The sequence below is a fragment of the Pithys albifrons genome, chromosome 20 (assembly GCF_047495875.1).
Source record: "Pithys albifrons albifrons isolate INPA30051 chromosome 20, PitAlb_v1, whole genome shotgun sequence".
Classification (NCBI taxonomy): Eukaryota; Metazoa; Chordata; class Aves; order Passeriformes; family Thamnophilidae; genus Pithys; species Pithys albifrons.
Window position 1 is genome coordinate 10,845,502 of NC_092477.1, and position 13,443 is coordinate 10,858,944.

The following is a 13,443-nucleotide window of genomic DNA, read 5'->3' on the forward strand; positions in this document are numbered from 1 at the left end:
AAGAGGGGTCCCTGTGGACCACCACTGCTTTTCTCAGCAAATGGGTGATATGTGCAGTGCTTGATCTAATTCATTCTCCCACCTTTCTTCTTCCTCCCAGCCCTCTGTATGACCAGTATTGCAAAGATCACTTCTCAGATGGCCACTGCGACCAGGGCTGCAACAACTTTGAGTGTGAATGGGATGGTCTGGACTGTGCAAACAACATGCCAGAGAAGCTGGCAGATGGCACGCTGGTGGTGGTGGTCCTCATCACCCCAGAGAACCTGAAGAACAACTCTTTCAACTTCCTGCGGGAGCTGAGCCGAGTGCTGCACACCAACGTGGTCTTCAAGAAGAACCCCAAGGGAGAGTATATGATCTTTCCATACTATGGCAATGAGGAGGAGCTGAAAAAACATTACATCAAGAGGTCCACAGAGGACTGGTCAGATATGTCCAGTGCTGTCATCAACAAAGTGAAGAGTAGCCTCTACTCTAGGGCTGGCAGGAGGCAGAAGAGGGAGCTCGATCAGATGGACATCAGAGGGTAAGGGGGACTGGTGGGATCCCTTTGCACTGAGCAGTGCTTGTTTTCTGTGTTGATTATAGTAACATGCTATAAAGGGAAGGATGTAGGCCAGATAATTGTATTTAGAAGTCGCTTTCTGTGTGAACAGAAACCGGATTTTGCTCTCATGTGGGAAAATTGAGGGATCATTCAGGAGTCCCTGATACAATGCTGCGCCGACTCTCACGATTGAAGGAGTCCTGTGTATTGTTGGGAGCCGGGGCTGGGCTGGGTGGGACCTGGAAGCAGAGGTTGGCCTGACCGACTGTCTGACTTCAGGAAGTCATTAAGTTAAGCCTCAGTCTCTCCCTGGGAAATGCTTTCTGGAGCTTTGTTGTAAAACTCAATTACTGCAAACTGTGTTTGGAGATCTTTGGTGTAAACATATAGATCTAACCTGCTCCCTCTCTGTGGGCTTAATCAAAAACCACTGAAAGCAAAGGAGTTAGAGCAGTGAAACTGATGTGAGATCTGAAGACTCACGAACAGCATTACTTAAGATACTGTAGCGGCTGGGTAATTTTAAAACATTGTGAAGTGGAGACTCCTTTCCATTCCTGTAAAGAGTTGGACTTCACAGTATTCACTGGGGCAAATCCAGTAGACCATGAGTGTGAGCTGCAGGGTTTGGGCCACAGGGAAGCAAGGAGGTGGGTTCCCACCTTCTAATTCCCACTGATGGGGGGTTAAAGAGGGAAGACAGATGGGGCTCTTGTGTCTTTTCAGTGTGGTCATCACTCCCTGTTCCTTATTGACTCTTCTCTTGCACAGATCTATCGTCTACTTGGAAATTGATAACCGCCAGTGCATCCAGTCCTCTTCCCAGTGCTTCCAGAGTGCAACTGATGTGGCAGCATTCCTGGGTGCCTTGGCCTCCCTTGGCAACCTAAACATACCCTACAAAATAGAAGCTGTTAAAAGTAAGTGCAGCTTGTCTGCTGGGGAGGAGAAACAACCATAACTTGCCAGCCTTGCCCAAATTTAGTTATCTGTCAATTGGCTGCATTTGAACAGAGTTTGGTTTTAAGAACCCCACATCTTTTTTTCTGTAAGCCTTTAAAAAAAATGCAAACCCAGTTTATTATTATTTCTTACTCCAGGTTTTATTCCAAAATCATTATCACTCTAAAAGTTATTAAAAAAAAAACAAAGAAAAGAAAAAGAAAACCCAAGCAGCTCCAATCAATCAGTGACATGCAAGGAGTTGAAGTTTGTATCTTGAAAATCCCCCCTAAATCCTTTTGTCTTAACAGCTCAATGCAAGCGCAATGATTTGAAGTTTGCTAATCCTTTTCCTTAAAGGAGAAAAAAGTGAAGCTGTCTCCTGGTGCAGGCTGGCTTGTGCAGCCGAGAATTTGCCGATAGTTTGCAATTCTGATTAATAGCGTATAAAATGACCTTATTTTGGGGAGGGGGGGGGCTGATTTAGATCAGACTTAGGTACCTCTATTAACTAATTTTCCTTCATTTCCACTCTGTCCCTGGTTTGCTATGCAGCTTAATGTCTCAGCATCTCTTTGTGCCCCACTGTTTTGCAGGTGAAACAGCTGAGCCCGCGACGAACTCCCAGCTGTATCCTATGTACGTGGTGGTGGCTGCACTGGTCTTGCTTGCCTTCATTGGACTGGGAGTACTGGTGTCTCGTAAGCGGCGCAGGGAGCATGGGCAGCTTTGGTTCCCAGAAGGCTTCAAAGTGACAGAGTCGAGCAAGAAGAAGCGACGGGAACCGCTTGGGGAGGATTCTGTTGGACTGAAGTGAGTAATTTGCTTGCTGGCATGTTAAACACGGCGCAGCAGGGCTGCTCAGGGCTCTTCTGAAAGAGCCCATTGGAATTTTGTTCTCTTGTTCATCATGTTGGTGTAGCAGGGAGGAGAAAAATCAGGGTTCTTAAAGTTCTGCATGGGGAAAATAACATTCCATCTGGAGGAGGGTTTTAACTGCTTGGTGATCTGTTTGCGCTTGGTGAAAAATGAAAGGCAATCTGAGGGGAACCTCCTGGAAATTGATGGGTTGATTTTTCTTTCAGTTTGTGCATGTACATGATCCATCACAGATAGTTCCTGCAGAGAAGATAACTTTTTGTATGGTTTTATTTTTATAGACCCCTCAAAAGTGCTTCAGATGGCACACTGATGGATGACAACCAAAATGAGTGGGGTGATGAGGAGACACTGGACACAAAGAAGTTCAGGGTAAGCCCTTTGCCATGCTCCCAATTCTGTGCTGCAGGCACTCACTGGGTGGGTTTGTCACAGAAGGAGCAGAGTGCTGCGGGAAGCAGGGGAGCAGAGGGACCCTCAGGGGCCCATCTGTGCTGTGCATTGCTGCTCTCAGCTCCTTTGCCTGTGACAAACACACCTTGGAGACTCACAGAGCTTCCCAGTTGGAGCTCAGCCTGGCTGGGCTTTGCTGGATGCTGATGCCCTGCTGTCATTTCCTCAGTTTGAGGAGCAGGCGATGCTGCCGGACACGGATGACCAGACGGATCACAGGCAGTGGACCCAGCAGCACCTGGATGCCGCTGACCTGCGCATCTCCTCCATGGCCCCTACTCCTCCACAGGGGGAAATCGATGCCGACTGCATGGATGTCAACGTCAGAGGGCCGGGTAAGGTGGACCCCTTTCACTCCTACACTGGTTGTCAGCTCATCTTAGACCTTCCCTCTCCCCTTGCAGAGGAGCAGCCCTAGAAGCCCTACCTGTCTCTTGCCAGTGTGCAGTCGCTGCTACATGTTCTGCACCACACAGTTGCTGTTGTGTGTGATTTAGAGATAGACCTTGTCACATTTTGCTTTCCATGAGAGCTGTTTTGTTTAATCACTGAGGTGGAAATCAGAGAATACAGAGGAAGCACCTATTAAATCACCCAGGTTATATCTCTGCCATTTGTAGATTCCTCCGCTCCCACCAAGCATTTCACAGCCTTCTTTCAGGTCTTTAGCTATATCAGTAATTAATAGGCTTTTAAATTCTTGCAAACATTTGGTCTTCCCCACATCTGTGAAGTTGTCCTCTGAAATAATGAAGATATTTACCATGCTCAATTGGCTTTGAGCAGCCTTCCTTATAAACTGCACTTTGCATGGTGTAGTGTGCAAGCTAGCAGATGAAATAGGAAAAGCACTGAGTGATGAGATACCACTAAGGAATTTCAGATCCATATCAGAGGAAGGATATTCATGTTTGATGTTTAGAACCAGTCAGGAACACAGTCTTGCTGCACCCACGAGAATAAGCATCTATCACAGACCGAGCATCTTGCTGAGCCGCCTGCATTACAGAAGGGTAAAAAGCCTTTTTTCACGGGGTTCCCCTGTGCTTTCAGACGGCTTCACCCCCCTCATGATCGCCTCGTGCAGCGGAGGAGGGCTGGAGACTGGCAACAGTGAAGAGGAGGACGATGCTCCCGCTGTCATCTCGGATTTCATTTACCAAGGCGCCAGCCTGCACAACCAGACCGACCGCACGGGCGAGACAGCGTTGCACCTGGCCGCCAGGTACTCCCGCTCCGACGCTGCCAAGCGCCTGCTGGAAGCCAGTGCTGATGCCAACATCCAGGATAACATGGGCCGGACACCCCTCCACGCCGCCGTCTCTGCCGATGCCCAAGGAGTCTTCCAGGTAATGGATCCTTCCACCGGTCTCAGGGGTTTCAGGGGCAGGGACGGGTACAGCGTGTTAAGTCAGTCACAGAGCTGAGCTTACCACAGGATCTCCAGCTCACCTGGGCAAGGGGTGGGGTGAAAGTCCTGAAAACTGAAGTCCCTCTTGTCTTGGGGCACAGCAAAGCAGCAACCCCACAGCAGCATCCCTGCACTAAGAGTGGGTCCTGACCTCTGGAAAGGGGATTGCAGGTCCTGAGACCAGGATACCTGGAGTGCCTGCTGTCTGTCCCTCCTAACATTTGTGTTTCTTGCCCTTTGTCCCTTGTTGTGGCAGATCCTAATTAGGAACAGGGCAACAGACCTTGATGCCCGAATGCATGATGGGACCACTCCACTGATCCTGGCTGCTCGCTTGGCTGTGGAGGGAATGCTGGACGACCTCATCAACTGCCACGCAGACGTCAATGCCGTGGATGACCTAGGTACTGAGGCAACTGAAACAGGGCTTCCTCAGACGTGGAAGGAAAGGGCTGCTTGCTGTTGCTGTTACTCTTACCACTCACTAATGTGTGTTGTATTTCATGGTCTTCCTCTCCAGGCAAGTCAGCCCTGCACTGGGCAGCTGCTGTGAACAACGTTGAAGCCGCAGTGGTCCTTCTGAAGAATGGTGCCAATAAGGACATGCAGAACAATAAGGTAATGTCTCCTAGGCTGACATATGCAAGGAAAGAACCATCTGGGGAGTCTGTTAAAGAGTAATTTTTGCCAGACAAATGTCTGGCACTGAGACTCTGATTTGATTGTTCTGCCGTGAATGAAGTTGGATTTAGCTCAAAGGAGCACTGTGGGATTTGGTCGTATGGGTGATGTTAAAGGGCTGTGCAGTGCTTGGTGGGCAGCTTGGTACAGTGTTTTTGTGGCCATCTCCAGCATGTTCAGGGTCTTTCATATGGCTCCTGGATTGATATCAGTATAAGGACAGGCTCAGGAGGACAGGAAAAAGCAGCAGCAAAATCTCACTAGAGAAATAATTACTGTCTCTGCCACCCAATGACATAGTGTTGGGTGTGGAGCTCGGGGCAGTGTTAGCCAAGAGAATCTGTGAACTCAACCCTAACCATCTTTCTGCTGGATTTCCAGGAGGAGACCCCACTGTTCCTTGCAGCCAGAGAAGGGAGCTACGAAACCGCCAAGGTCCTGCTGGACCATTTTGCCAATCGCGACATCACAGACCACATGGACCGTCTCCCGCGGGACATCGCCCAGGAGCGCATGCACCACGACATCGTGAGGCTGCTGGACGAGTACAACCTGGTGCGGAGCCCTCCGCTGCACAACGGCCCCCTGGGAGCACCCACCCTGTCACCCCCACTCTGCTCCCCCAACAGCTACATCAGCAACCTCAAACCTGCCGTCCAGGGCAAGAAGGCCAGGAAGCCGAGTACCAAGGGCCTGAGCTGCAATGGCAAGGATGCCAAAGATCTCAAAGCTCGGAGGAAAAAGTCCCAAGATGGAAAAGGATGTCTGCTTGACAACTCCAGTGTGTTGTCCCCAGTGGACTCCCTGGAGTCACCCCATGGGTACCTCTCAGATGTGGCCTCCCCTCCGCTGATGACCTCTCCCTTTCAGCAATCCCCCTCCATGCCTCTGAATCATCTGCCAGGCATGCCAGATGCCCACATGAGCATCAATCACCTCAACATGGCAGGGAAGCAGGACATGGCCCTGGGAAACTCCAGCAGGATGGCCTTCGATTCGGTGCCACCACGTCTCTCCCACCTGCCGGTCTCCAGCCCCAGCACAGTGATGAGCAATGCCCCAATGAGCTTCTCTGTCGGCGGAGCGGCCGGGCTGAACGGGCAGTGTGACTGGCTCACCAGGCTGCAGAATGGAATGGTCCAGAACCAGTACAACCCCCTGAGAGGCAATATCCAACCCGGGGCGCACCAGCAGCCCCAGAACCTCCAGCACGGCATGATGACCTCCCTGCACAATGGCCTGCCCACCACCAGCTTGTCACAGATGATGAGCTACCAGGCCATGCCCAACACCCGGCTGGCTTCCCAGCCCCACCTGATGCAGAGCCAGCAGCTCCAGCAGATGCAGCAGCAGCAGCTCCAGCAGCAGAACCTGCAGCCGCAGCAGCAGCCGCAGCAGCCCCAGCAGCCGCCACAACCGCAGCAGCCGCCACAGCAGCACCACAACCCCAGCTCCAACGGGAGCAGCCACATGGGCCAGAATTTCCTTGGTACGGAGCTGAGCCAGCCTGACATGCAGCCAGTGAGCAGCAGCACCATGGCAGTCCACACCATCCTGCCCCAAGATTCCCAGATGCTGCCCACGTCCCTGCCGTCCTCCCTCGCCCAGCCCATGACCACCACGCAGTTCCTCACTCCACCTTCCCAGCACAGTTATTCCTCCCCCTTGGACAACACCCCCAGCCACCAGCTCCAGGTGCCCGACCACCCTTTCCTAACGCCATCTCCGGAGTCGCCGGACCAGTGGTCCAGCTCGTCTCCTCATTCCAACGTGTCCGACTGGTCCGAGGGCATCTCCAGCCCTCCCACGAGTATGCAGTCACAGATGGGACACATCCCCGAAGCCTTCAAGTAAAGGACAGTGTTTCAGAGACGCTGGTGCTCAGTGAGAGTCAGAAGCTCGAGGGAGATCTTTTTTAAAAGGACATTGGATGCTTTTATTAAAGGATCCTTTTTAAATATGTTTTTATAAAAAAAAGGAAAAAAAAAGAAAAAGACAATTCCTTTTTTTTTAGTATTTATTTATGTACTTTTTATTTTACATGAAAACACTGCCTTTTTTATTTATATGTTCTATTGTTAAGAACTCAATGTGGGACACCAGTTGTGTTTCAAGAAATTGACAAATTAGGTTTTTATAGGATGTTCTCTTTTGTTTGGTGGGATTCATTGTGTTTGATTTGAGAGGAAATGTTTATGTAAAGCTATAAGCAGCAATTTGTGATTCTGAAATGCCATTAATTTATTTTTTTCTCTTTCAACTCAGAAAGAGAGACGAGAAAGAAAAGGGGAAGAAAAAATTGACTAAAAATACCTCCCTAGGGGGGAAAAAATTAAGTATCAACAAATGTTTTAAATGTACTCTAAAATGTTTCCTTTGCTGTTATATGAGAGGACATTTTATGGTACCAGTCATGATTCTTTGTTTAAATTTCAGTATTATATAGTTGTACATTTGCCTTGATAATAGAAATTTTTGTTCTCTCTTGTTTTTATATATATATAAAAATATATATATTTAAATGATTTTTATGATCTAAAAAAAAAGAGAAAATCAGGATTATAGACCTGTAAGAAGAGGTTCTAAGCTAAAAAAAACCAACTTCAAAACATGAATACTGTCCCCCATCAAAAAGAAGTGTATTTGCCAAAATTCCAAGAGAGCAAGCCCATAACTGTGGAGTATATACACAAAGGAGACTTAATTTTACTTTGAATACTTTTACTGGTTTTTTTCCTGTTTGTTTGTGTGTTTGCCTTTGAGTAACTGTTTAAGAAATAAATGCCAATATAAACTTTGTAAACCACATCCTTATTTTAAGGATGGCCTGCCTATTTTAAAGAAGGTGTGTCTGTTAATGCAGACACCCTGAGTGAGACTACAAAGCATTATAACACTGCCACCACCACGCGCTCGCCCGGATCCAGCTCCTCTGGCAGTGCCACTGCTGCTGGTTTTACTGGGATGCTGGACTGGCTAAACTGGAGGGCGAAGGACAGCACAGCTGAGCCTGTGCTGTGGAACAGTAACATTTTGTTCTGTATCGTTAGCCCGGAGTGATGCATCTTTTTTAATATTGGTGTACACTCTTTCTGTGTATCATGTAAAATATAGTATAAGCCTGTGGCAGATTTAATGTTTGTAAATATCTTTTTTTTTTTTAAAGAAAAGGTGGATTTTGTTTCAAAAATCTAAATGAGCAAGTCTTAAATATATCATAAATATATCACCTTATAGAGGTGTTGGAATATCACTCACTCGGGTGCAAAGGCAAGCAGACACCCTAAGACTAGATATGTGTATGGGACAGGCAAATAGAGAGCAGCTAATCAAGAAAACCTAAGAAAAGGGTTCCTTTTCCTCATTCCTTTTTATTAGAACACCAAATAAAATGGATATTTCTCAAGGCCCAGCGCCTTGCTGAGCACTCATCTTAGTTAACATTTCAGACCATTGTTATTGTGACACGCCTAATATGAGTGATAAAAACATCACGTGGTGTTGGATCTTCCTATGTTTTATAAACTAGAGTGTAGTTTAAGAAAACCTATCTTCTGTAATAAAGTTATCTACATGCAAAGTTGTAGTTTGCAAAAATGATGTATTTTTTTTGGTTAACTGATTTGCAATAAATGATGCTTCTGGGCATCTAGATTTTACTAAAACTGGAACTTAGTGTTTTTGTTACGGATTGGTTGAAACCTGGGCTTTGATACCTGCTGGTTTTCAATGCTGCAGGGCTGCCTTTTGGCAGAAAGTACTGGAGCTTCCCTTACATCTTGTTCTCTGTATAAAAGCTCAGAGCAGGGCTTTGGACAATGAAAATTTCTCCTTAAGTTGTGCAAAATTCTCACCAACTTGAGACACCTGTTTTAAGCAAGGCAGGAGGAGCTCTGCCCAGGTAGCCCTTCATCTGTGCCATGGTTGCTCTTATGTCCTCAGGTCTCTGCCATCAGGTCAGGATATAAAAGGGAGACATGGAAAAGTTGTTTTAAAGAATGTCCCTCACTCATGTTCAAAGTACTATAAAACTTTGCTTTCTGATCAGTTTTTTATGAGCATTTTCTGGATGATGAGATGGGAAAGGGTAAAAGGTAAAAAATAGGCACGTGCTTTTAGTTCCATAAAGACTATGGGAAGAGTGTGGTGTTAGGAGTTACCTTCAGTTCTTCCTACTTCACAGGCAGTGATGCTGAGCTTGTGCCTGGGCTCTTGGATGTGGTGGCTGGACAGATTGGAACTGGGAAGCCCTAGGATGAGGAACAGTTTTTGTGTCACTCCGGGCACAAACATCACCCAAAAACGTTTGCTGTCCTTACTGCATTTTTAAGGTAATTTAATTGAATTCTTTCTCTGCCCCACAGGGAGTCTCTAGACCAAATGCAGCTGCAAAGTCCCCAAATAACTGGATATAAATAGCAGAGCTGTTGACCTCCTCCCAAATCACATAAGCCTGGAATGCTGGTATTTTCCACTCTGTGTCCGGGGAGGGAGTGGGCATGTGTGTACATGTACCTGATATCCAGCCCCAGACAGATCTGGAGCCACCAGACATTTGCTGCACAACCCGTCAGCAGCTGGTGCTGTAGTGGTTTATGTGCAACCCAGCAATGAAACACAGCATGTTCAGAGGTCAGGGAGGTGAAGTTCCAGCATACACTCCCAGAAAACTCCATGGAAAGGGGTATTTTAACTGAGGACAAACCCCTTTGCCCCGTGCAAAATGTGGTTAACCAGTGAGGATGTCATTACCCCAAGGGACATCCTGGAGATGGGCTTCCCAAGATATGCTCTTCCCCACGGTTATGTCTTGCTGCATCCCATCTGGAATATGCTAAATGAAGTGTGTCTGCCTTCACTGTGGCTCACAGATGTGCTGTTCATGAATCCAGCCATGCTCCCACGCAGTCCATCCTTCCAGGCTTCTCCCGCACATCTGTGCCCATGGCTGGCTGCAAGTGAGGCTGGCAGAGGCTTGTGCCAACATGAGGAGGAATTAGTAAGACCCTCTCCTGTCTGGTCTGGTCCTACAACAGCCCAGTCACTCCTGGGCAAGGCAGAAATTTGGACTGGAATAGATTAAAAAAGGGTTTATGAGGACAAGCAAAGCAACGTGACATTGTAAGAGGCAACTAAACACGTGTGGCTCATTTAAGAAGAGGGGCTGCAAGGCATGTAATTTTCCATGAGGAGTGATCAGAGGGACAGAACAAAGAAAGAGGGCTAAATACCAGGGAAAGAGGCAAATGAATAGACAATAATAAACTGGCCACAATGTAATTCAAACTAGAAGTCAGAAAAGGTTTTCTAAGTAGTAAGGATGCAAAATCTAGTGTCTGGTAAAACCCAAACTTCTGCCAGTCCCTTGTTCCTGCTTTGCTGAGTAGGTACATGAGATGATCGTGGGGTCGCAGGTCCCCAGCTGGAACTGAGGCAAAGTTAAATGCGAAACAAAAGAACTGGCCTCATTTCAAACTCTCCCTCCACACTTAGGGCTTTCACACCTGCTCGTATCCAGAAGGATTTGCCTTCCCCCAATCCCCTCCAACCAACACACATTGTCCCTCCACAAGCTCATCTTCATTTCATGTCAGTAAAGATGTTGGGAGCTGAATTTCAAGCTCTCTGGTCACCAGAAGATGATGAAGAGTGAATGGATCAGGGCAAGTGTGTTTGTTTTAGCATTCCAGGTGGAAAAGGCTGAGAAGCACTGAAATTATATCCACACCAAGGGAAGGGTTCAGAAGTGTTTGCACAAAACAAGATTAGCACCAGCTATTGCCACAGCAGGTATGTTGGTGCTGTGAGGAATTGGTGCACCTGAACTATTTGTTTACATGCTGGAGGGCTTTTTTTTTCACTCTTTATTTTCATTATTCCTGCTCAATTAGATGGGACATTTAGAAGTTGCTACTCTGTATTGCTTCTACCTCCAGGCTGTTGGTGTTTGCTCAGAAAGCTGCTCACAGCTGCTCTAACCCTCATTGACGATTTGTTGCTGCAGCCCAAATCACCCCCGGAAGAATGTACAGATGGAGCCAAATTCACCTGGGATTCAGTTTCCCTCAAATTACACATGGGTTAGTGTGGCTGGGGTAGTGTGAATAATCACAGCAACTAAATGAGTAAATAAATAAAATTCAGCTTGTCCACTTGGCCCACGATACAGAACACTGGTAAGGGATACAGGTTCTCTCCTTTAACCACCTTCCCTGTTCTAAACTCAGAGAATGATCCTTTTCATAGCAAGTTCCTGGGGCAGAGCTGTGTTTATGGTTGTGTGCAACCTGACAACTGAATAAATCATCAGAATTCAACAGGAAAAGGTCAGTATCATCTGTGTTATACCCCAAGTGAGCTCAGGAAGCAGGAGAGGAGGACAGGTGCTGTCCTCTTCCCACCTGCAAGGCCTTTTATTTATAATGGGTCACTCAAGTCCAGAACTGTATTGCTGACTACAGCAAATCACTTAAAAAACTTCAGGGTAAAAAGGATCAAACATCTTAATGTGACAATTCTTTATAATCACATACCAGGAGAACAGCAAAGGTAAGATCCCATCATAAATGTTTGCATTGTATATCTATGTATACGAAGAGGGTTAGAAATGTAATGTAAAACTCTAGACACAGATGTGAGCTGCTGATGGTATTTAGAACACATCTGGATTTTTAAAAAGTCAATCTGGCTAATTAAAATCACATTTCCTCAGATTACACCTGTTGGGGAAAATACCAAGGGAGAGCCAGGACTTTATCTGCAACTCATGCCTGTGTAGGGAAATTGTATTTGACAAGCTGGTTTATAAGAATGTTCCTACAAAAGAGGGAGATGAAAGGCCCTTAAAAATCACAGCACTGCCTCTGGTTCCCACACCAGCATCAAAGTGCTGCTTCCTCTGCCTGGACCCGGCTTTGAGGATATTCCCCTGCTTTAATGATCAAGCTGCAGACACAGCTCTTGCACTGATAATGACCCTTGATTAAGATGTTTGTTTAGGTCGTTGTATTTTCCCCTCCAAAGCTGGTTTTGGGTGCAGAGTGACAGTGTGGGGACTGCTGGGGCATGAGACACATCCTTCTGCTGCTGGAATGGGGATCCCCACTTAGAACTTTGTGTTTGTGCAAAATAGACCTGCAACAGAGAGCCAGGAGAGAGGGGAGTGAAATCTTTACACTTGCACAAAACTGTGTGACATCATGTTATGATCTTGTAATAGATATAGATATATCTATATAACACAGATAGATGGATAGATAACAGAGATAGATAGAAAGATAGAAAGATAGATAGATAGATAGATAGATAGATAGATAGATAGATAGATAGATAGATAGATAGATAGATAGATAGATGCAAAAGGCCATGAAGCTGGGGAAGGGTCTGGAGCAGCAGGAGCAGCTGGGAAGGTTCATCCAGGAGAAAAGGATGCTCAAGGGGGACCGTCCATTCCCTGCAACTCCCTGGAGGGAAAGTTGGAGCCAGAGAGGGTCGGGCTCTGCTCCAGGGAACAGGAACAGAGGGAACTTAATCTGCTCCCGGGGAGGTTCAGGTTGGACATTATGGAACATTTCTTTACGGAAGGGGGTCAAGCATTGGAAAGGGCTGTGTGGGGAGTGGTGGAATCACCATCCCTGGAAGTGCCCAAAAGGCGTGTGTGGATGTGGCACTTGGGGACGTGGTTTAGTGGCGAGCACAGCTGGACTCGGTGGTCTTAGAGGGCTTTTCCAGCCTTCAAGATTCTGGGAGTCAATGATTCTGCTGCCTTTTGGACACTTGCACCCCCAGCCTTCCCCAATTAACATCCCGTCACTAATTCAGCCCCTACAGACGGGAAGTTCTTCTCGCTCTGCATCTACCTCCTCCTCTACAAACACTGGAAGTTCCCAGTTCCAGCAGCCCGCCCCGATCCCCCCGAGCCGCTCCGGGACATCGGCGGAGCTTTGTCCCGCCCTGGCGGCCGCCCGCGACACTGCAGAGGGGGGATCGCGACATGCACGGGCTGGGGATCGCGACATGCACGGGCTCGGGGAGCAGAGGGTACCGCGACACTTCACGGGGAACCCACGGGGCATCCCCACCAAACCCCGGCCGGGGGTGTCCCGTGGCAGAACCGCGGAGGCGCCGTGATGGGATTGGAATTCTTGACCCAAGGCTGTGTTAGGGTTAGGGTTAGGCTTCTCTTTTGTGTTAGGATTAGGATTTGGGTGTTTTTTTAATGTTCATGGCGCAGCATCATCGGCACCAGAGAGCCCAAGGCTGCCACCTTTTCTCTTGGCACAGAGAACTCTGCCACGGGTGGGAATCGAACCCGCGGTCCTCGAATGCTCCGGGTGTGCCAGCGGGGATTCGAACCCGGGTCCTCGAACCCCCGCGTGTCCAAGCCGGGACTTGAACCCGTGGCCGCCCCGGTCGAGACTCGAACCTCGATCACCCATGTGGTCCCAGGCGGGACGCGAACTCGCAGCCTTCAAATCCCTGGGCGGGGAAACGCGGTGCGTCCCCAGGCGGGAGTCAATCCCGCGAC

At 47.9% G+C, this 13,443-nt stretch overlaps 1 protein-coding gene across 2 annotated transcripts in view; it reads left to right on the forward strand.

Annotated features, from left to right (window-relative positions):
• The window catches only part of NOTCH1 (notch receptor 1), a 43,462-nt gene extending 34,883 nt beyond the window's left edge, over nt 1-8,579 (forward strand). For both annotated transcript variants that reach the window (XM_071574713.1, XM_071574714.1), the window contains exons 26-34: nt 101-529; nt 1,322-1,470; nt 2,089-2,305; nt 2,653-2,743; nt 2,994-3,159; nt 3,878-4,173; nt 4,492-4,639; nt 4,756-4,853; nt 5,298-8,579. In XM_071574713.1, coding sequence (XP_071430814.1) covers nt 101-529; nt 1,322-1,470; nt 2,089-2,305; nt 2,653-2,743; nt 2,994-3,159; nt 3,878-4,173; nt 4,492-4,639; nt 4,756-4,853; nt 5,298-6,770 — 3,067 coding nt within the window. In that variant the 3' untranslated portion in view covers nt 6,771-8,579. The remainder of the gene's footprint in view (nt 1-100; nt 530-1,321; nt 1,471-2,088; nt 2,306-2,652; nt 2,744-2,993; nt 3,160-3,877; nt 4,174-4,491; nt 4,640-4,755; nt 4,854-5,297) is intronic.
• The last annotated feature ends 4,864 nt before the right edge of the window (nt 8,580-13,443 follow it).